The sequence below is a fragment of the Drosophila pseudoobscura genome, chromosome 2, assembly GCF_009870125.1.
Source record: "Drosophila pseudoobscura strain MV-25-SWS-2005 chromosome 2, UCI_Dpse_MV25, whole genome shotgun sequence".
Lineage (NCBI taxonomy): Eukaryota > Metazoa > Arthropoda > Insecta > Diptera > Drosophilidae > Drosophila > Drosophila pseudoobscura.
In genome coordinates, this window is record NC_046679.1 from 19494177 (window position 1) to 19515176 (window position 21000).

At 41.8% G+C, this 21000-nt stretch overlaps 7 protein-coding genes and 1 long non-coding RNA gene across 23 annotated transcripts; 4 read left to right on the forward strand and 4 right to left on the reverse strand.

Moving 5' to 3' along the window:
- Positions 1–88: 88 nt before the first annotated feature.
- On the forward strand, positions 89–1370 carry LOC6897490 (uncharacterized). The gene is made up of 3 exons (XM_002137603.4): positions 89–645; positions 715–914; positions 983–1370. The coding sequence occupies exons 1-3, from the start codon at positions 456–458 to the stop codon at positions 1349–1351; spliced, it is 759 nt and encodes a 252-aa protein (XP_002137639.3). The 5' UTR covers positions 89–455; the 3' UTR covers positions 1352–1370.
- On the reverse strand, positions 1037–2658 carry LOC117183250 (uncharacterized). Of its 2 annotated transcripts, none has more exons than XM_033376507.1 (3): positions 2444–2658; positions 1986–2381; positions 1037–1925 (listed from the first exon to the last, which is right to left on the reverse strand). In XM_033376507.1, the coding sequence occupies exons 1-3, from the start codon at positions 2592–2594 to the stop codon at positions 1786–1788; spliced, it is 687 nt and encodes a 228-aa protein (XP_033232398.1). In that variant the 5' UTR covers positions 2595–2658; the 3' UTR covers positions 1037–1785. The 2 variants fall into 2 exon arrangements, with proteins under 2 accessions (XP_033232398.1, XP_033232399.1); XM_033376508.1 differs by having other exon boundaries at positions 1855–1920.
- A 385-nt stretch (positions 2659–3043) lies between these two features.
- LOC4802171 (astacin) lies at positions 3044–7137 on the forward strand. Of its 2 annotated transcripts, XM_033376505.1 has the most exons (3): positions 3445–5191; positions 5255–6137; positions 6244–7137. In XM_033376505.1, exons 2-3 carry the CDS (start codon positions 6029–6031, stop codon positions 7071–7073), a joined length of 939 nt encoding a protein of 312 aa, XP_033232396.1. In that variant the 5' UTR covers positions 3445–5191; positions 5255–6028; the 3' UTR covers positions 7074–7137. The 2 variants fall into 2 exon arrangements, 1 of the variants encoding a protein (XP_033232396.1); XR_004468385.1 differs by lacking the exon at positions 6244–7137 and having other exon boundaries at positions 3044–5191; positions 5255–5490.
- Positions 7071–10754, reverse strand: Uck (Uridine-cytidine kinase). Of its 3 annotated transcripts, none has more exons than XM_001359108.5 (6): positions 10306–10754; positions 10095–10240; positions 9931–10028; positions 9820–9868; positions 7537–7662; positions 7071–7357 (listed from the first exon to the last, which is right to left on the reverse strand). In XM_001359108.5, exons 1-6 carry the CDS (start codon positions 10677–10679, stop codon positions 7218–7220), a joined length of 933 nt encoding a protein of 310 aa, XP_001359145.5. In that variant the 5' UTR covers positions 10680–10754; the 3' UTR covers positions 7071–7217. The 3 variants fall into 3 exon arrangements, with proteins under 3 accessions (XP_001359145.5, XP_015037656.1, XP_015037655.1); XM_015182170.2 differs by having other exon boundaries at positions 7211–7455; XM_015182169.2 differs by lacking the exons at positions 7071–7357; positions 7537–7662 and adding an exon at positions 8010–9411 and having other exon boundaries at positions 10306–10751.
- LOC26532588 (uncharacterized) lies at positions 9703–12804 on the forward strand. 8 transcript variants are annotated; one of them, XR_004468390.1, is made up of 4 exons: positions 11231–11336; positions 11429–11741; positions 11796–12267; positions 12336–12804. It is a non-coding gene; the product is annotated as an uncharacterized lncRNA (long non-coding RNA). The 8 variants fall into 8 exon arrangements; XR_004468391.1 differs by lacking the exons at positions 11231–11336; positions 12336–12804 and adding an exon at positions 9703–9721 and having other exon boundaries at positions 11796–12314; XR_001451793.2 differs by lacking the exons at positions 11231–11336; positions 12336–12804 and adding an exon at positions 9752–9767 and having other exon boundaries at positions 11796–12314.
- LOC26533786 (uncharacterized) lies at positions 12290–14519 on the reverse strand. Of its 5 annotated transcripts, none has more exons than XR_004468387.1 (5): positions 14383–14519; positions 13908–14236; positions 13427–13844; positions 13010–13364; positions 12290–12946 (listed from the first exon to the last, which is right to left on the reverse strand). XR_004468387.1 is itself a non-coding variant. In XM_033376509.1 (2 exons), exons 1-2 carry the CDS (start codon positions 14095–14097, stop codon positions 12588–12590), a joined length of 549 nt encoding a protein of 182 aa, XP_033232400.1. In that variant the 5' UTR covers positions 14098–14236; the 3' UTR covers positions 12290–12587. The 5 variants fall into 5 exon arrangements, 1 of the variants encoding a protein (XP_033232400.1); XR_004468389.1 differs by having other exon boundaries at positions 14446–14513; XR_004468388.1 differs by having other exon boundaries at positions 14302–14391.
- A 2490-nt stretch (positions 14520–17009) lies between these two features.
- On the reverse strand, positions 17010–18617 carry Hex-t2 (Hexokinase testis 2). Its single transcript, XM_002137605.3, has one exon. The coding sequence runs from the start codon at positions 18492–18494 to the stop codon at positions 17124–17126; it is 1371 nt and encodes a 456-aa protein (XP_002137641.2). The 5' UTR covers positions 18495–18617; the 3' UTR covers positions 17010–17123.
- A 570-nt stretch (positions 18618–19187) lies between these two features.
- Positions 19188–20760, forward strand: Hex-t1 (Hexokinase testis 1). The gene has a single exon (XM_001359109.4). It carries the CDS (start codon positions 19262–19264, stop codon positions 20660–20662), a length of 1401 nt encoding a protein of 466 aa, XP_001359146.2. The 5' UTR covers positions 19188–19261; the 3' UTR covers positions 20663–20760.
- Positions 20761–21000: the final 240 nt, after the last annotated feature.

A 21000-nucleotide genomic window follows, 5' to 3' on the forward strand; every position in this document is an offset into this window, starting at 1 on the left:
TATAATAATCCTATTAAAACAGCATGCAGCGTGAGCGAGAAAAGTATATTCTTTAGTTTATCTTTGTACTCGATCTTTCGGCAGAGATATATCGATTGTTATACTCTGAATCAGCTCTGCTCTGCACTATTGTGCAAACCAACCACCAACACCAACGCAAATTTTTCATTGTTGTGTCTGCCTTTCAGATTAGATTAGATTGGTCTTCAAGTGAAGTTAAAGTTTAAACTATAAAGACTATTTGGACTATTGGATAAAACAACATGCTGGAAACATCAATAAACAAGTAAATGGCCCATTAATACCATAAACTAGTGTTGCCGTCTATACATGCTTGCCAGTCCTGTCCTGGTGCAGACTGAAGAACAGAGAAAGCATATGTACATATGTATGTTTAGAGCGAGTCAGAGCGCTACACTAGTGTTGGTGGCCGTCCGAAAATATTTGGCGCGATTATGAATAGTTATGTGAAAATACATATGTGGAGCGATGAAAATACGCTATTTTTAATTAAACTTGTGAAGAACTCCCGATACGTTTGGGACTCCACACATGTCTACTATAAACAAAAAACGAAAAGGCAGAACTTCTGGCTGGAAGCAGCCAAAAAGATGAACAGAGAAACCGGCCTAAAAATGGAAGTGGGTAAGCCAATAAAACCATTATTATTAACGATATTGAATCATTGACTCATTTATATATATTTATTTACAGGTGAAGTAAAAAAGAAATGGCAAAACATCAGAGCGTACTACTACGCGGAGCGCAACAAATTGATGAAGGCTACGCGCAGTGGAACACAGGATGGGGAAGTGCGTAGCGTTTGGAAGTACATGGACGAGATGAGTTTCATGCGAGATTGCAGGATTCCACCGGGATACAATCCCGATACGTCTGTCAGTCAGACCAGTACGGTGGGTGTTTTTGATATTGGATATAATCAAAGACTGCTTATTAAAATCTATACTGATTTGTATTCAAGATCTATAATGACGGTGAGGAGGAAAGCTACGACGAAGAGAAGTTCCCTATTGAGGAGGCCGATTGCTCGGTGCAAGAACAGTTGGAATTTTGCGCCCCCTGGTCGCCTGACGCCTCAAAAAAGAGAAAAAGATCCGATTCCGAGTCGAATGACGAAATTCTGAATAAACTGTCGGACTCGCACAAAAACCTCACCGACGTCCTCGCGATGCCAACTACACCAAACCCCCATGCCGACTTCGGAGCATTCGTGGGTGCCGAATTAAAAAAATTAGACGAAGATTTGGGAAAGCGCTTGGAAATTAAAATTTTGCAATTAATCACCGATTACAAAATTAAGCAATTGGGACGCGATGATGAAATCCAATAAAAAAATACCTAAAATACTATATATGTACAATTAAAATTTCGAAAGTCTTCAAAGTTAAAAATCCAAATGGAATTCGGAAAAGTATTCCCTTAGACCGTCCCTCGTTTGGGGACCAAGGCCTGTCGATTTTACAGTCCGATGATCCACAACATGTTCGACAAAATTTTCTTCTACAATGCGTTCCAATTCAACATTTGGAATGACATCCGAATGGTTGTTTGATCGTATGGATTCCTCTCTCAAAAAGTTATAAAGACAAAAGCAGGTTAAAACTATTTTGCTGAATGAAATTGGTGCGCTCTTAATGGGCTTAAAGATAGCTCTGAAGCGACTGGCCAGAATCGCAAACGCATTCTCCACAACGCGACGACTCCGCGAAAGCATATAATTGAAATGCTGCTGACTTTCGGTTAGATTTTTGCTAAAATACGGCTTCATGTTGTACTCGGTGAGGGGGAAAGCCTCATCAGAGACCAATGTATATGGGGATACACGGTTCGAGCGTCAACGATTACCATTAGCATCATGGAGGGTCCTCCATTGCTTGGCATGGGTCTTGTTTTGCAATGCTTTCCTTAAATATCGATGCTATAATTAATTATATTAAAGGAATGTAATTATTTATGTTCCTTACCATCTATAGCTCCAATGCAATTGGGAAATCCCCAAATATCGTAGAAGTCTGAGGCGATTTGTTTCCATTCGTCTGCTGATGTCGGAAACGGTAGGTATTCTTCATTGAGCACATTGTACAAAACAGGTATTGTTTCCTTTAATATCTTCGTAATTGTCGGTATATATGTGGGTTTTGTTTGACGAAAGGGCATACGGCCAGTGGACAAATAGAACAGGGTGAGTTTAAGTCGTTCCTCTGAGGTAATGCTGTTTCTGAATGGGCTCTTCTTTTCCTGTATAAAAGGCCGCACTTTTTCCAAAATTATATTAAACTGATCTGGCGAGATTCGCAATACTCTTCCATAGAGTACGGAGTCTTCATCTGCTATTTCCCTTCCCAACTTACATTCGAAGCCTGAAATTGATTAATATCCGTGAATTTATACAATACAAAAATTGTTTTAATGTTTTACTGGCCTTCAAACTCTCGTTGCAGCAATCCCCTTTTCGATGCCTCCATCTTCCTCCTGCGCTGGTTCTGCTTTCGCAGCATGAGCAATGCAGTCAAATAATTATTTTGCATTAATAACAATGCTGCACATAGTTTTCTTCTTTTTTCTATTTCCATTTTGCTTGTTATTTTGTGTACTGTTTATATTTTGTGAATTCTTTTTCTCTTCATTTTTCTGTGTAGAAGCTACCAGCACTGTTTGTGCCAACAACGGTGTTTGCCAACACGAACAGCTGTTCGTTCAGCACAATTTTGTGGTTCAAAAGTAAATTCTGTGCAAGCAAACCAAAAAAAAGTTGTAAATTATTGCTTTTCTCTGACTCAAACTGTACAAAATGAACTGCGATGCTTTTTGCACTTCTTCGAATATCAGAAGTCGCGGTCAAAGTAGAAAAACTAAGCAAAAACACTGCAAGTCGCGAGTGGCTGCGAAGATTGAAGAAGTCGCAGTCGTGACGGCAGTCGTCGTCGATATTTGCAAGTGTTTTCCGAGGCTCAACAAGTAACTCAATCGTTTGACAATGACGCCAAAAAACGCGAAAAAACTAATGTTTGGATTTACTATGTAAATAATACAGAAAGCGGGCTGGCTACGTGCAGAATGTGTAATGGCACCTTAAAAAACAATAGGGTGTCGAATCTAAAAACACATTTATGGAATCGTCACAATATAAAAGTTTTAAAAATAACCCCGATCGAAACCAAAGTTGACGAGTCATCCGATCAGGATTCCGAGATTTCTGAAAAAATAATACGCAAGCAGAAAACAACAGCTGTGCATAAGAAACAAACACTTAGACAAAAACGTAATGCTCTTTGGAAATATTTTGAAAATAATATAGACAGCGGTCAGGCCAAGTGCAAAATATGCAAAGCCCCGCTAAGAAACAGAGTTTCAAATCTGAAAGGTCATTTATTCCAACAGCACGATATAAACTTATATTATGCCAAAAGACAACCCATGAGAAAAATTAGAGTTAATGTGAACAACCTGTTACTTCGAAACAATAAAAATGATGTTTGGAATTACTATGAAAATAATATAGACAGCGGTATAGCCAGGTGCAAGACATGCAATGGCACACTGAAAAACAATAGAGTTTCAAACTTAAAAACACACTTATTGAAGATGCATAATCTAAACCTATCAGTTAAAAAAATTCAACCGATCGAATCAGCCTCATCCGAGGCGGATTCAGTGCATTCTGTCAAAATAATACCCAAGGAAATATTAAAAATTAATGTGAATAGAAAACAGTTACTTAGATCTTTTATTGGTCTTGTGACCGAAGACTGCATACCCTTAAAGGTGTTGGATTCACCGAACATGAGGAATATCATTGGCCCGATTTGCGACGGGCTGGAAGCTGCAGCTGGAAAGCCAATGAGCTTAAAGGCCTCAAGCTGCATTAAACATATGCAATTGGTTGCATCTAACATAAGACTTGACATCAAAACTGAATTGAAAAACAAGCTGTTGTCATTCAGAATAGATAGTGCCTCGCGGCTATGCAGAAATATAGTGGGAATCAGTGCACAATTCCTAAGTGAGGCTCAAATAAAATCCCGCTTTTTAGGAATGATTGAACTTAGAAAAGAGCCACCCAAAAATGTTGCCGTCGAAGTGATCAATGTTTTAAAAAGGTACGACATTAAAGTAGCCCAAATAGTGTCAGCTACATCCGATAACGGAGAGCCCATAGAAGAAAGCGGAGACGACTGTTCCAACGAAGAGTATCTCAAAAAAATCGAGTTGGTAGAAAAATTACCCAACATCCTATTAGGACATGTTCGAGTCTCTCGCTGTGCTGCTCACAGTGCCCAACTTTGTGTCCTTGATGTTACAAAATCCTCGGAAATAATCAATTACATATTCACTTGTCGTAATTTGACGAAATATATCAGAAAACCATCGAACCGATATCACGAAACTTTTGAGAAAAAACAACTAAAGATGCCCCAGCTAGACTGCCCCACCAGATGGGGCTCAACCTATGCGATGTTGGAACATTTGAAGCTTGCTAAAGACGTGATACCCAAAAACGAATCGGTGAGAAGTAACATTCAAGACGGAAGCTATGTAATAGACTCGTTTTGGGAATTTATCGAAAGCTATTGCGTCGTATTCGGTCCCTTGCAAAAAACAATACTCAAATTCCAAGAGGAGCAACTGCACTACGGCAATTTTTATGCTCAATGGTTAAAATGCAAGATATGCACTGAAAAAATCGTAAAGGATGCCAGTCACACTTTGACGACAACAATAGGAAATATAATTTTGAACTCCATCGATAAGCGAACAAAAAAATTTATGAATAGTAAACGTTTAGTTTCGTGTTTGTATTTGGATCCTCGATTCCATCATACCTTGACAGCAGAGCAAAAAGTGAAAGCTAGAGATTATTTAAAACAAGTTTGGGATAGAATCACGGAAGTTAATCCCGAGGTCACTTGTTCAGCATCGATGGTTTCGATTCCAGATCAATCCGTTGGCTTTGACGAAGAAGATGAGTTACTAAACCAATACTTGACTCAAGGACTACTTGAAGCGAACGTTGGAAGTAAAAGCGATGTGTATACAAAGATTGAGACTCTTCAGCTTCCAACATCACAGAATTGATGTAGACGTTTTATCGTTTTGGCAAGCGAAAGAGAACTCTGATCAGGAGCTGTATGCAATAAGCAAGGTGTGCTTTGCAATACCGCCCACTCAGGTAAATAGTATTCATTTTTATTATAAATTTAAAGTTTCATTAAATATTTTTCATTCATCACAGGTGGCGATGGAGCGACAATTTTCTACGCTACGACTGATGCTTACTGACGATTGGAATCAACATGGTCAGGAAACACTAGAAAACATATTGTTGGTGAAATTAAATCCAAATTTTCTTGAATCAGCCATTGACCAGTTGCCGATTTTTCAAAACGACCACGATCCCCCCCCGATAGAATCTATAAAAGATGAATAATTTTAAATGAACAATTTACAAAAAAATTAAATATTGAATGACAAAAACGATTTTTTAAAACGACCAAAGTGTGATGGACATTAAAAAAACTAATAGTAATAAGTAAAAAATTTCTGCAAAACAAAGCGTAAAACTTCGTCGGCGACTGCCGAAGGTAAAAATCAACTGGCACTTTTTCACTTTGACGACTTGCACCAGCCGTGGGCCGACTGACGTCAGTTTTCGTTACTCAGGAAAGTGGAAGTAAAACAAAAGGCTGCAGCTTTGACTGCGAATTCTTATTTCGTCTATTTATATAACTACAATATGTAGTCTATAACTACAATAGTAAATATGAAATAGTTTAAGCATAAACATCTATTTATCTAAATTTATTTCCATGCATTTTCGCTCGGATTTATTTTCCCGCAACGTTTTGCAACACTAAAAACCACATAAATTTGAATTACGAAAAAGTGTGCCAAGTTTTTCAAAGTTTGCGCGAATCTAGTTACAAGTTGACACAAATATGCACATGAGCATAAAACGGGCTGCATATATGCGGCCATAAATCACGGGCCACGTGGATACGCAGTGCGTATGCTATATGCAAATGAATACCGCTACAAAGTGCCGGCGATAAAACGCTGCCGACTTATCGCCAGTGGAAGCGCCGCCAAGTCGCCGCCAACAATTTTTGGAGGTCTAGGTGAGACTATAAATTGGCCGTCGTCCCAGTCCGGTCCCACAGAAAATGAGGGAACGTGGCGTAATGGCAAAGTTGGAACGAATTCTCACATCTTTGTTCCTTCTAGGCGTGGCCGGGGCCCTCCCGATGGTGGACCTGGACTCTGAGGACGTGATAGACTTGTCGGATCTGGGGGAGGCTATATTCGGTAATCCGGACAGCGAGACCACGGGCGTCCTGGTCGATGCCCATGATGAGCAGTCCCAACAGAATCCCGAGGAGCTGGGAACCTACTACGAAGGCGACATCCTCATTCCTCTAAGTTATCGCGAGGCGCGTTCCAACGGCACCCGCAACGGCATCCTCGCGCAGAGCTTCCGCTGGCCGGGAGCCGTCGTGCCCTACGAGATCAAGGGTCCCTTTACGACCCAAGAGCTGGGCAACATTAACCACGCCTTCAAGGAGTACCACACCAGGACCTGCGTGCGCTTCAAGCCGCGCTCCACCGAAAAGGACTATATATCAATTGGAAGCGGAAAGTCGGGCTGCTGGAGCAGCATTGGGCGACTGGGCGGACGCCAGGAGGTCAATCTGCAGTCGCCCAACTGCCTCCGGACCTATGGCACCCCCATACACGAACTGATGCATGCCCTGGGCTTCTTTCACGAGCAGAATCGCCACGAGCGGGACTCGTACGTCAAGGTGATGAGCGACAACATCAAGCCCGACATGATGGCCAATTTCGAAAAGGCCAGTTCCAGGACCCAGTCGGGATTTGGCGTGGACTACGATTATGGCAGCGTTATGCACTATTCGAGCACCAGCTTCACCCGGAACGGACAGCCAACGCTGAAGGCGCTGCGCCCCAGTTCCGCGGCCAGTCAGATGGGACAGCGCAAGGGTTTTTCCGCTGGAGATGTGCGCAAGATCAATGCCATGTACAAGTGCAAGGTGTAACTGATTGAAATGATCTCTCTGATCCGATTTGGTTTATTGGAAAAATACAATATATCTATACATATATAATTGATTAGATCATTAACATTCGCCTAGATGTGCTGTGTCTTGTACTGCGCTCCGTTTGCTGATATGTGCCCCCTCTTAGTGGTGCGGCAGGTTCTTGTTCGTGTCGAAGAAGAAATTTCCCTGCATATTGAGCTCCTTGCAAAGCGTGGAGAATCTTCTGATGGCATTGTAGGTGCCATTGCCGCTGCTGCTGCTGCTGCTGCTGCCGATGGTATCTTTTACAGAGAAACATAAAGTGTGACATACATTATATGCTAGGTCCAGACCGATGGTTGCTTGGCCGCATGCAGATGGTGATTAGTAGGTGTTTTTGCTAGTAGTAAACATTATTGTGATCCATCCAGTGGTTAGTGTGGACGAGCCTTGCACTGGAGCTTGCGGCTGGTGGCCTTACCTGGGCCCAAAATGCTTCTGGCATTCAAGTCCAGATTCATGTAGAGCGCCATGTTGCCGGTGGAACCAGGATGTGAGCGATTGTTAAGAAAGTCTCTGATATGCTGCACAATTAAATCGATGGCCACTGAAAGGGAGAAGCAGTCAAACGTTATAGAAGACTAAGTCCCAGCAAAGGTACGTTTCGTTTGTTAGATCGTTCTAGGCATTTGGAACTCAAACAACGGAAACAATCCACTTACCTCCCAGGCCGCCCACTTGCAGCTAAACTCAACCAACACGATATCCAAGCAGTCTACGGGGCTAGGACTTACTCTAGCTCTAGTTAGTATGTGGTATTACCTAAGTCGCATCTAAGTTACGCTGGGCGGCATTTGTCTGTTAAACTCTACCGATCGAAAGTTGGGTGGGTGAGTTTGTTTTGTGTGGTTTTTGTTGTGTGCTTTACAATACGACTAATTATAATGCCTGCCATCTCGCAGCCGTACATTGTACTTAATAAACAAACATTTATTTATCCAATTCGTCTTTTATGCATATTTAGATTTTTTACGGCTAGCTTTATCAGTAACAACAATTAGTGAACGCTATAGTCGGGTGTTCCGACTGTGTGGTGTACCCTCTACTTGATTTAGTGAGCGCTAATCAAAAATAGAGGAACATATATCCTCATTGTTAATATAACTCCTAGGATATTTAATAGCTGCAACCACGGTTGCTCTATGAAAAAATCAGAAATCGCCAACATGGATAAATTGATATTGATAAATTTCAATCAAATTGAGCCAACAAGTGGAAAAAATCACCAGTTTTTGCGAAAAATCGACAAGTGTGCCAACCGTGCAACGTTTCTGTTTTATTAAAAGGGGGTTTCTTCAACATTTCTGGATTATTCTGGAATACAACAAAATTGTATAGTCGTTGGATTCTTGGGACCGACATGTGCCCGTCGCCAACTTGTCAAATACTGTGTATATTCTTGTTGGATTCTGGGATCGACTCAGCTACCCAGGACAATACAAAGCCGTGTAGGCAGCGCGGCCTATAAAGTATCGAACGAAAATTGAAATGGAATCTGTTCCTGATGCGATATCTTGGTATTTGATAGCCTCTAGTTATACGTGGGAAAGAATCATGGAACATTTGCAAAATTGTTACGAATATATTTGAGAACAGACCAACCATATATTCGAGTTGCAGGCAAATTATTGATCTACAAGTATCGGGTATATATAAATATTAATAGTACAATAGTTAGAGTTGTGACATGTGTGTGATTTTCGGGTGAGAATTGAGTGCTTAGAAACGGAACCTTACAAAAAGTCAGAGCAAAGGAGCATTTAGGTTAGACCCAGTTTTGTGAAATATTATCACTGTAACAATTCTTCTATAACTTAGGCCAGAGTTAGACTGGAAACGAAATCATTGGGTTATGTTAGGTTATCGTTATGGGAACAAAAACGAGCTTACACTACCATTTATATTTCAATATTGTAATAATAATAGTAGAGAAGATTATAGCTAAAGATATAGAACTTTTCAATCTTAGGGCTACATTAGTGGATTATAAGGAGCGAAATGAGGAGCGATGCCCGCGCTTAAAGTATAGAGAAGGAGTTTCTTTGTTTATCTCTGTTAGTTTGGTTTTTTTCTGCGATTCTTAATTTTGGCAATTAGCTTATAAGCTTAGAGGACACGACGCGCCTTAGTCTGGGCCTTGGGGGTCTGGGGGTGGTGGTCGGTTAGGCTTAGGCTTATGCACTTTAGTGATCTCTCTTCATGCTGGACGGCGCAGCTCTGATTGTGTGGCTGTGCTGTGCGCTGTTGGTGTTGGCGAGTATCTCCCCGATATGGTGTACAATGAGATCAATGGCAACTGCAAGAAATACAATAAAAACAACAGGAACAAACAAAAAAAAAAAAAACGTAGACAAACCAAAAAAAAAAAAAAACGAAAACAAAGAGAAAAGAGAGAGCAACAAAGAAAAGGAGAACTTTTTGATAGGAATATATATGTTTAAAGATAAATATATAAATGTCAAGCAGACTATTTGATTGGGTCTCGTTTGTACTTAGATTTAAGATTGTTAATTTCGAACAGGAAACCAAAAACCATACAAAATTGTTTATAACTATTGTTATTTATGTAACAAAAAACTCAACGAATCACTACAAACGCTAGACGTGTGAGTGTGTGTATGTGTTATATATACACAAATATATAATGTACGGGTATGTGGAAAGAAAACAGATGTGTCTCTGTGGGACTGGGTGTGGATCTCACCTGTGTTGTCGGCACCGCGCGGTATTATAACGTCAGCAAACTTTTTCGTCTAAAAAAGGGGGCGGAAAAAACTGTCAAATGGTCACTGAAAATGGGGCTAGATACGCTTACGGGCGAGCAGAACTCCTCGAAGGCGGGCTTCACAAAGGTCATGTACTGCGTGAGCACAGCGTCCAGGTCCCTGCCGCGCTCATTGATATCACGTGGCACTGCCAAGGAAAAAGAAAAGGGGTTATGGCATCTGGATGCTACAGTAGACATGGGCTCACGCTTACCGCGTCGTGCCAGTCTAGTGTCAGAGTCGGTGTCCACGAACAGTTTCATGTGGAAGAGGTCCCGAATCTTGGGAAAGTAGAACACCAGTATGCCCTCAAAGAGCACCACATCCGCCGGATAAATAACGAGCATGTTCTCAAAGTCTCTGAATAGAGATTGAACATAATTTACACACACAAAACACATTTACTAGCAGCAGGTGGCACTCACAGCGAATTGGTGCGGTAGTCATAGCCGGGTATCTTCACCTTGTGACCCTTGAGGATGCCCTGAAGTGTATCGAACATCAGCTCTTCGTTGAAGGCGTCCGGATGGTCAAAGTTGAACAGGCCCTTCTGTGCCTTGGCCTTCTCGGCGGCTGTCAGCTCGCGATAGAAGCTGTCCTGGCTGATAGCCACCACCTGGCGCTGTGTATGGTCCATTTCGGCCTGCCCAAGTTGCTCCATGATCTTCTTGCACACGGTAGACTTGCCGCTGGCCGTGCCTCCTGCCACGCCAATCAAAAACGGCGACTTAACCTCATCTCCGGTCAGACCATCGCCGTTCGGCAGGCGCAGAATATCTTCTTTGTTGGAGTCGCCCATTGGGAAAATTTGTTGGAAAAGTGCTTATTTTTCTTATCTACCAAACTAACAAACAGCTGACCGATTTATATATCGATATATATGTTTTTTCAATAATATTTTTATAGCTGAATTACCCGCAACCAATTAAAATAAGCTGCCGTCGTCCGCTGTGATGAGGATCATTCAATTTTCAACACACTCTATAGGGTCTCAGAAAGAAGGATTGTTAATTTTTGAAATCATATCGTATTTCGATATATCAAATTTTCTAAATTTGAATATCGCCATATCAATATATCGGAAAAAATTCCAGAAATATGTTTTTTTTTTTAATTTTTTGTTTTCAACAAATATTTTTGAAGTTAATGTATTTCTACTTGTCTTCACAATTTAATCGCAAAGATTTCACTATAGGAGTTTTGTTCGAAGTTATTATACAAGCTATTTTATATTATCCATGTTTAATTCGTGCGGGAATAAACTATACATGGTGGTCGATGTTTTCTAAAAATATCGATTTGTGATATAGTCGTCGAGAAAATATCGCTTTAAAAATATCGTATCATATATTATATCGAATGTACTTCGTTTGTTATTGTCACAGCTGACAGGTAGGAAATATAAGCAAATGTTTTCTAATAAACAAAAGGAAGTAATTAAAAACAAATCATAAAAGTATGGTGTAGACGACAGAGACTGTGTAGCTAAATGTGTGTGTAATTGTGTCATATGTGTGTGTTAATATATTTTCTTTGATTCCTTAACAGGTCTAAACATGACCACAAAGTATTGTATGCTATGCCGTTCGAGAACTACGGAAAAGAATGTTTCAGTACCAAGAGATGAAAGCAGAAGGGAGCTGTGGTCAAGGAGCTGTGGCGTTCAATTTACGAGTTCGAGCAAAATTTGTAGCAAACATTTCAAGGACTCGGACTTTTTTTACTATCCGTCCGAAAACGCAACAAAGCGGAGACGACTGATGCCAACTGCTGTACCGCAGAATCAACGTGAACAAGTTCTCACAGAGCAATTAAAATCAGCTTGTGGGGACAATGTTTGTGACTTCAACTCCCAAACTGAGTATTTTTACATTTCGGTTACTATTTGATGGCTATTGATATGATTAATTTTCAGCGAAGAAGTTTTGGATTCTGGGCTTGCATTAGACAATTTATGTTTGCAAAAGAAAGTTGCTGACTTGCAAAGGGAAAAAGCTAAGCTTCTTGAGCAAATTGGGAAAACGCAGACGCTTATTGATTCCCTTAATACCATTTTCACCAAATCGCAGATCAGGAAACTTGAGAACGGCGGGAAAAGAGTTCAATGGAATCACGATGACATTTCGAATGCGATTTGTCTCCATGCTGCTGGACCCCGGGCGTATCGCCATTTGATCGAAAAGGGGTTTCCATTTCCATCCTTATCCACTTTGGACAAATGGTTATGAATCAAAATATTCTAATTTCCTTAAAAGTATTTATTTCGTTCTATATATTATCAAACAAATTTTCTTTCCGGTCAGAAGACTGCAGCGTTTGTCTCTCTCAGAACCGAGAGAGCGAGTTGAGAAAGTGGATGGACCCTCACCACATCGGTCAATAGTAAAGTTAGGCAAACAACAAGCTTGTCAGTAAATAAAAACAATAAGATCTATTTTAATGGTTTTTTGCTTAGAATTTTCATGGATACACATACACCATTGGATACCAAGGACGAGAAACGGAATTACAAAGATGAACGTGAACTGGATGCTCCTTTTTCGAAATCAATTTGATTTGCTGTTCGTTATTATACCAAATTTCGGGCGCTTTTTTGATGTCGTGAAGTAAAAGGCTGAGCTGAAGGATGGCATTCTCACACAATGCATTAAGCATATCACAGTGGAGCGTAAATGTAACGCGCAGGTTATTGGCTATCTACTTAAAGTTAATTCCAAACTGAACGGCACCAATCACAAGCTAAGGGATGAGATGCACCGTCTGCTAAAGAACACCATGTTTTTGGGTGCCGATGTGAGTCATCCGTCGCCCGATCAGCGAGAGATCCCCAGTGTGGTGGGTGTTGCCGCCACCCATGATCCATTCGGGGCTTCATATAACATGCAATATCGCTTGCAACGCTCTGCCTTGGAGGAGATTGAGGACGGTAGCCCTTGAGCACTTGCGTGTCTATCATCAGTTCCGCATATCCAATCCCGAGCACATTATCTATTATCGTGATGGTGGCAGCGATGGACAGTTTCCCAAGATTAAGAATGAAGAGTTGATGGGGATTTCTGCGGCCTGCTTCAAGGAAATTTGCAAATTTATTGCATCCAGAAACTTCGTAATTTTCTATCGTTAACTTACCTTCGCTTCCTTTCAGATGCATATTAAACCCAAGAGTTGCTGAGTCATTGTAGTTAAGCGGCATCATCCGCGCTTCTTTCCGAACGGAGCTCCATCGCAATAAAATAAGTTCAACAATGTTGTTCCGGGAACCGTCGTCGATCGCACCATTGTCCATTCCAATGAGATCCAGCTCTTCATGGTCAGCCATCAGTCGATTCAGGGGACGGCAAAGCGGACGCGTTACAACCTATTTGAGAATACGGGCAACTTGGATATTGATGTACTGCAGCAATTCAAATACAATCTTTGTCACATGCTTCCTCGTTGCAACCGCGCAGTGTCTTATCCGGCTCCGGCATTTATCCAGCCATCACTGGGGGCGAAATTAATTTTAATATTTTTATAGTTACATATATTCGTTCTGACGTTATATACCCACACTGGGGATCTCTCGCTGATCGGGCGACGGATGAGTCACATCGGAACCCAAAAACATGGTGTTCTTTAGCTGACAGTGCAGGTCATCCCTTAGTTTGTGGTTGGTGCCGTTCAGTTTGGAATTGACCTTAAGTAGAACGTTACCAATAAACTGCGCGTTACATTTACGCTCGACTGTTATTTGCTTGATGCATTGTGTGAGAATGCCATCCTTCAGCTCAGCCTTTTACGTCACGACATCAAAAAAGTGCCCGAAATTTGGTGTAATAACGAACACCAAACGATAGCACCTGCGTGTCTATCATCAGTTCCGCATATCCTATCCCGAGCACATTAGCTATTATCGTGATGGTGGCAGTGATGGACAGTTTCCCAAGATTAAGAAAGATGAGTTGATGGGGATTTCTGCGGCCTGCTTCAAGGAAATTTGCAAATTTATTGCATCCCGATACTTCGTAATTTTCTATCGTTAATTTACCTTCGCTTCCTTTCAGATGCATATTAAACCCAAGATTTGCTGAGTCATTGTAGTTAAGCGGCATCATCCGCGCTTCTTTCCGAACGGAGCTCCATCGCAATAAAATAAGTTCACCAATGTTGTTCCGGGAACCGTCGTCGATCGCACCATTGTCCATTCCAATGAGATCCAGCTCTTCATGGTCAGCCATCAGTCGATTCAGGGGACGGCAAAGCGGACGCGTTACAACCTATTTGAGAATACGGGCAACTTGGATATTGATGTACTGCAGCATTCCTCGTTGCAACCGCGCAGTGTCTTATCCGGCTCCGGCACTTATCTAGCCATCGCTGGGGGCGAAATTAATTTTAATATTGTTATAGTTACATATATTCGTTCTGACTGCTTTTCTTACACTGGCTGCGACACTAATTTTAATACTGTTATAGTTACATATATTCGTTCTGACGTTCTATACCTGGACTGCTTTTCTTACACTGGCTGCGACATTAATTTTAATACTGTTATAGTTACATATATTCGTTCTGACGTTATATACCTTGACTGCTTTTCTTACACTGGCTGCGACACTAATTTTAATACTGTTATAGTTACATATATTCGTTCTGACTGCTTTTCTTACACTGGCTGCGACACTAATTTTAATACTGGTATAGTTACATATATTCGTTCTGACGTTATATACCTTGACTGCTTTTCTAACACTGGGTGCGACATTAATTTTAATACTGTTATAGTTACATATATTCGTTCTGACGTTATATACCTTGACTGCTTTTCTAACACTGGGTGCGAAATTAATTTTAATATTGTTATAGTAACATATATTCGTTCTGACTGCTTTTCTTACACTGGCTGCGACACTAATTTTAATACTGTTATAGTTACATATATTCGTTCTGACGTTATATACCTTGACTGCTTTTCTAACACTGGGTGCGAAATTAATTTTAATATTGTTATAGTAACATATATTCGTTCTGACTGCTTTTCTTACACTGGCTGCGACACTAATTTTAATACTGTTATAGTTACATATATTCGTTCTGACGTTATATACCTTGACTGCTTTTCTAACACTGGGTGCGAAATTAATTTTAATATTGTTATAGTTACATATATTCGTTCTGACTGCTTTTCTTACACTGGCTGCGACACTAATTTTAATACTGTTATAGTTACATATATTCGTTCTGACGTTATATACCTTGACTGCTTTTCTAACACTGGGTGCGAAATTAATTTTAATATTGTTAGAGTTACATATATTCGTTCTGACGTCATATACCTTGACTGCATTTCTAACACTGGGTACGAAATTAATTTTAATATTGTTATAGTTTCATATATTCGTTCTGACTGCTTTTCTTACACTGGCTGCGACACTAATTTTAATACTGTTATAGTTACATATATTCGTTCTGACGTTATATACCTTGACTGCTTTTCTAACACTGGGTGCGAAATTAATTTTAATATTGTTATAGTTACATATATTCGTTCTGACGTTATATACCTTGACTGCTTTTCTAACACTGGGTGCGAAATTAATTTTAATATTGATATAGTTACATATATTCGTTCTGACTGCTTTTCTTACACTGGCTGCGACATTAATTTTAATACTGTTATAGTTACATATATTCGTTCTGACGTTATATACATTGACTGCTTTTCTAACACTGGGTGCGAAATTAATTTTAATATTGTTATAGTAACATATATTCGTTCTGACTGCTTTTCTTACACTGGCTGCGACACTAATTTTAATACTGTTATAGTTACATATATTCGTTCTGACGTTATATACCTTGACTGCTTTTCTAACACTGGGTGCGAAATTAATTTTAATATTGTTATAGTTACATATATTCGTTCTGACTGCTTTTCTTACACTGGCTGCGACACTAATTTTAATACTGTTATAGTTACATATATTCGTTCTGACGTTATATACCTTGACTGCTTTTCTAACACTGGGTGCGAAATTAATTTTAATATTGTTAGAGTTACATATATTCGTTCTGACGTCATATACCTTGACTGCATTTCTAACACTGGGTACGAAATTAATTTTAATATTGTTATAGTTTCATATATTCGTTCTGACTGCTTTTCTTACACTGGCTGCGACACTAATTTTAATACTGTTATGGTTACATATATTCGTTCTGACGTTATATACCTTGACTGCTTTTCTAACACTGGGTGCGAAATTAATTTTAATATTGTTATAGTTACATATATTCGTTCTGACGTTATATACCTTGACTGCTTTTCTAACACTGGGTGCGAAATTAATTTTAATATTGATATAGTTACATATATTCGTTCTGACTGCTTTTCTTACACTGGCTGCGACATTAATTTTAATACTGTTATAGTTACATATATTCGTTCTGACGTTATATACATTGACTGCTTTTCTAACACTGGGTGCGAAATTAATTTTAATATTGTTGTAGTTACATATATTCGTTCTGACGTTATATACCTTGACTGCTTTTCTAACACTGGGTGCGAAATTAATTTTAATATTGTTATAGTTACATATATTCGTTCTGACTGCTTTTCTTACACTGGCTGCGACACTAATTTTAATACTGTTATAGTTACATATATTCGTTCTGACGTTATATACCTTGACTGCTTTTCTTACAATATAGCTATATATGAAATGGTTAAATTGTCATTATTTTCGGTGGAAAATTGAAAAACCTAGTTGGCTTATAATAGGTTAATCGTTCTTCGTCAAGGATGTGAAACCATATTGCTAAATTTTGATGTTCCGTCTAATATTATTAGCTATATAGAACATTTAGCCATGCCCACATAATTTTATCCGACCAGTGAATCCATTGTCTACTAGACTTAGCTAGATTTGCTGCTATCTCGCTCTCACAACATGCATTATCCATGTAATATTATCTCTGTCTCTCAGCGGTTACTGGAACTAGTTGGCTGGTTTCGATAGTAGCACATTTTGAATTCGATAACTCAGACCGATTCTAACTAAAGAACGCTAGATGGCGCCACACATTTATGAGCACGTGTTGCAACAAAAATGCGCACAGGTGGCGAGTTTAATGATAAAATTCTATATTTAATGTAAATTGTATGACTTAATATATCGCTCAATTTGTTACTCTTTCCGTACTGTGAATTTTTAGTACAATATCATTTTTACTATTCATTATACGGCCCAATTTTGATTGACTACTTGGAGGCTTGGTTCTGCACAGCGGTGGCTGCAATTAAGGCCGCACCCTTGCCTGACCCATCGTCGGACTCCAGGAGCTCAAATTTGATGCCAGGCCTCAACAACTTGGTCATGTGGAACATCAACAAATCGTGATACCGGGGATGAAAGCGATACACACTCCCATCAATGCCCACGGACACGTCGTTGATGTTCATCTTATTGATAAGGGTGACCAGGCCGCAGGAGCAGAGCTTTGCTGAGCGCGAAGAGACCGCCTCGCAGATGTACCGCAAATGTAGCTTGTCCCTCACGTGGTTGCCGACGAGTCCCAGCTGATTGATGACCTTGCTGCAGTTACGAAAGTCGCCCGGGCTATCGCTCTCAATGTCTGAGAGGTAGCTGGTTTGGAAATTCCACTGCGTCTGAATTTTCTCAGACCTTTCACCGGCAAAGATCAGCCCCTTAGCCATGAGGTCCACCAGTACCAGACGCACCAGCTCGCCCATGTACATGCCAGAGATGCACTTCTCGAAGGTCTGCTTGCCGGGATTGGGCGTCACCTTGTCCACAATGCGGTCGTAGGGGGTGCGGACAAAATCCAGCACGCCGTTGTCCCCGAAGGCTCCCCACTCAGCGTTGATGATCATGTGCGGCTTGGGACTGGTCTGGTAGTTCTCGAAGCATTCCGCATTCACTGTCTTTTCAACGTAGCAGGCATTGGAGCCGGTGCCGACGATGAGGCCTATGCGGCAGTTGCGTGACGTGAAGGCACAGGACATGAGGGTGCCGACGGTGTCGTTGAGGATAGCTACTATGTTGATCTTGAGGTCACCACGCCGCTCAATGGCCTCCTGAAGCAGGGCAACCACATTCTTGCCCACAACTCCCTCACAGCTAAAGCCCTTGGTCCAGGTGACCAGAATGCCCTTGGTCAGGCCCTGTTGCTGCAGGGGGAACGAGAAGGTGAAGCCCAGGGGAATGGCTTCCCCCTGGAGGCGTTGCTCCTTGCAGAAATCGGCCAGGCAGTTGGCAATGAAGTCGAACAGATCCTTGCCGGGGCCCGATAGCATGCTACTTGCAATGACAAAGCTTTTCGAGACGATGTCGATATCCGTGTTACTCTTCAGGTCGACCAGGAGCACACGGAAGTTGGAGCCTCCCAGATCGAGAGCCAGGTACTTGCCGCGCTCCTTTCCCGTAGGCAGGTCCTGCACGTAGCTGACGAAGCACTTGATGACCGCCCGCGGATGGGTGTCCCTGGCCAGGCCCATCTTGATCTCCTTGGTCATGCGTTCGACCACCTCGGTCATCTGGGCCTGGGTCAGCATGAAGCCCGCCACCGCGGCCTCCACCTCTGGGGCAATGGTTGTGGGTACCACCGACATTTTACCGCCCAAGAAATAATACTTCAAAATTAACTAAAAATTTAGTTCAAATGCCAAATGGAGCAAAAGGGGAAATTTTACAACTGTCTCGTCCTGCGAGTAATTTCGAAAGTGTGGAAGTAAAAATAAGTGGAATTCTGATTTTAGATAGAGGATTGCTGGGATGATTGCTGGTTGATTTTGAGGTTTCATTGGTTTACTTGATGAGCGAAAATGAACATTGCCCGTTGCACTATTCTTATTGCTGTTAAGTGATACTCGAATGGGAAGGTAAGGCAAAGACCATTCAGAAGCTATCTTGAATAAGCTAATCGTCAAGTATCATATTTTTACTCTTCGTTAATCAGTCTCCTCTATAGATGAGCGCGGGTCTTTTAGGCCGATGGATCGGTGATATTTAATGGTAGGAAGAGTCAAGTTGAGATAGCTTTGTAGCACCTGTGGTTCTACACCCTCTGCCCCGGTGGCAGAGCAGAGACTTTGCTCATTTTCTATAGATTCTGAGGACCGACTCTGCTTCGAACTTACGAAACCGATTACAAACAGCCCAATAGCGAATTTAAGTACCAGTACCCCGCGCACACGTACGAGTAGTAAGCAAAGTACGTATATATCTGTGGAGTCGAAGTTTAGATCGAGAAAAAATATTTAACCTTTAAAAAAGAAGAGAACAAAGTACTCCTTTCCTTTTATTGCTATAAAGTTACAAAACCCATTCCATTTGGGTAACTCTCAAAATACTTAGCTCGATTCAAAACCCTATTAAAATGGCCGGCCCTATATTTAAGCCAGAGGTGGACTTTCCAGAGGTTTACAAGCTATGCCAGATGTTTGTGCCCAGCGAGAATGATCTGGTAAAGGTAAGGGACACCATGAATCGCGAGATGACGGCCGGGTTGAGCAAGGAGGGCCACGATCGCTCCTCTGTGCCGTGCTACTTAAGCTACGTGCAGGACCTGCCATCGGGACGTGAGCGTGGCCGCTTCCTGGCCTTGGAGATGATGCCCACCAACTGCCGGATCATGCTGGTGAGATTCAGCAGCGAGAAGGACGTGTACATGAGCTCCAAGTGCGTGATCATACCACACTCTATAGCTGCAGCCAAGGGCACAGAACTTTTCAACTTTCTGGCCTCCAACATAGCGACTTTCGTGAAGGACAAGAAGGTCGAAAAGGAGAACCTACCGATGGGCATTGCCTTTGCTTTTTCGCTGAATAAGCTGGCCCTGGACGTGGGAATACTGATCGCTTGGACGAAGGAGTTCGGGGCCACGGGAGCCATCGGCAAGGATGTGGTCCAGCTGTTGCGCGACGCCTTGGCCAAGTTCCCCGAGATAATGGTCAACATCTTGGGCATTATCAATGTAGCCATAGGATCCCTCCTGGCGCTCTGCTGGACGCAGCCGGATACGCGGATCGGCCTAAACATGGGCAACATCACCAACTCCTGCTACGTGGAGGAAGTCGATAACTGCCACATGTACACGGGCACTAATAACAAGAGCATAATGATCGTCAACACTGACTGGGCCCACTTTGGGGATGGCGGTCAGCTCGACTTTATACGAAACGAATTCGACAAGACACTGGACGAGTCATCCACGAATCCCGGCCATCGCATCTACGAAAAGTTCAGCGGTGCCCTCTTCATAAGCGAGCTCGTTCGTATGGTCATAGTGCGTCTGATGCGGAATGGGACCATCTTCGAAGGGCAGACGCTCGATTTAATCAGCAACCAGTGGAGGATGGATATGTCCTCAGTCTTCGATCTCGACTCGGATCCGCCTGGCGTCTACACTAAAGCCCAGGAGGTAATGGAGAAATACCGCATTCGCCACTGCAAGGAGCGCGACCTGGCCGCCGTGCGCTACATCAGCAACATTATCCTCAGCCGTGCGGCCATGATGCTCTCCTCGGGCGTCGCCTGTCTGATCAACCGCATGAAGATCGCCCAAATCTCCATTTCCGTTGACGGCGGCATCTACCGCCTTAACCAAACATTCCAAACGGTGATCAACAAGTACACTCTCCAACTCACCGACCCCCGCTACAAATTCGAATACGTCGTCAACCAGGACAGCTGCGGAGTGGGGGCCGCCATCATGGCCGGCTTGGCCCACGCCGATAAGTACCGCGGCGAATCAAAGATATTTGAATTGGATTTCTAAGCTAAATAATTACTACTCGTAATTGTTTATACTTAATTGCTGTGTGAATTTTACCGTTTATTGTACTCTATGGAACATATCAAATATTTGCTGTTGGACTCGCTGTGTGTTTTATTGTCGACAGCATTTAATTGCTGACAGGAAATTAAATTATGCATACAACAATTATGCGATGGTGGATTCATTTTAGTAAATGGGAAGATAATAACAGAAGCACCAGGAACACATGCCATTTCATATGGGCGCACGGGTTACTAGTATTCCCATTCTCCTTCGGGAGATCCTTCGCCTTGGACCTCGGTTTCGTATGTTCCAGGCAGAGGAGGTCCCCAGAATCC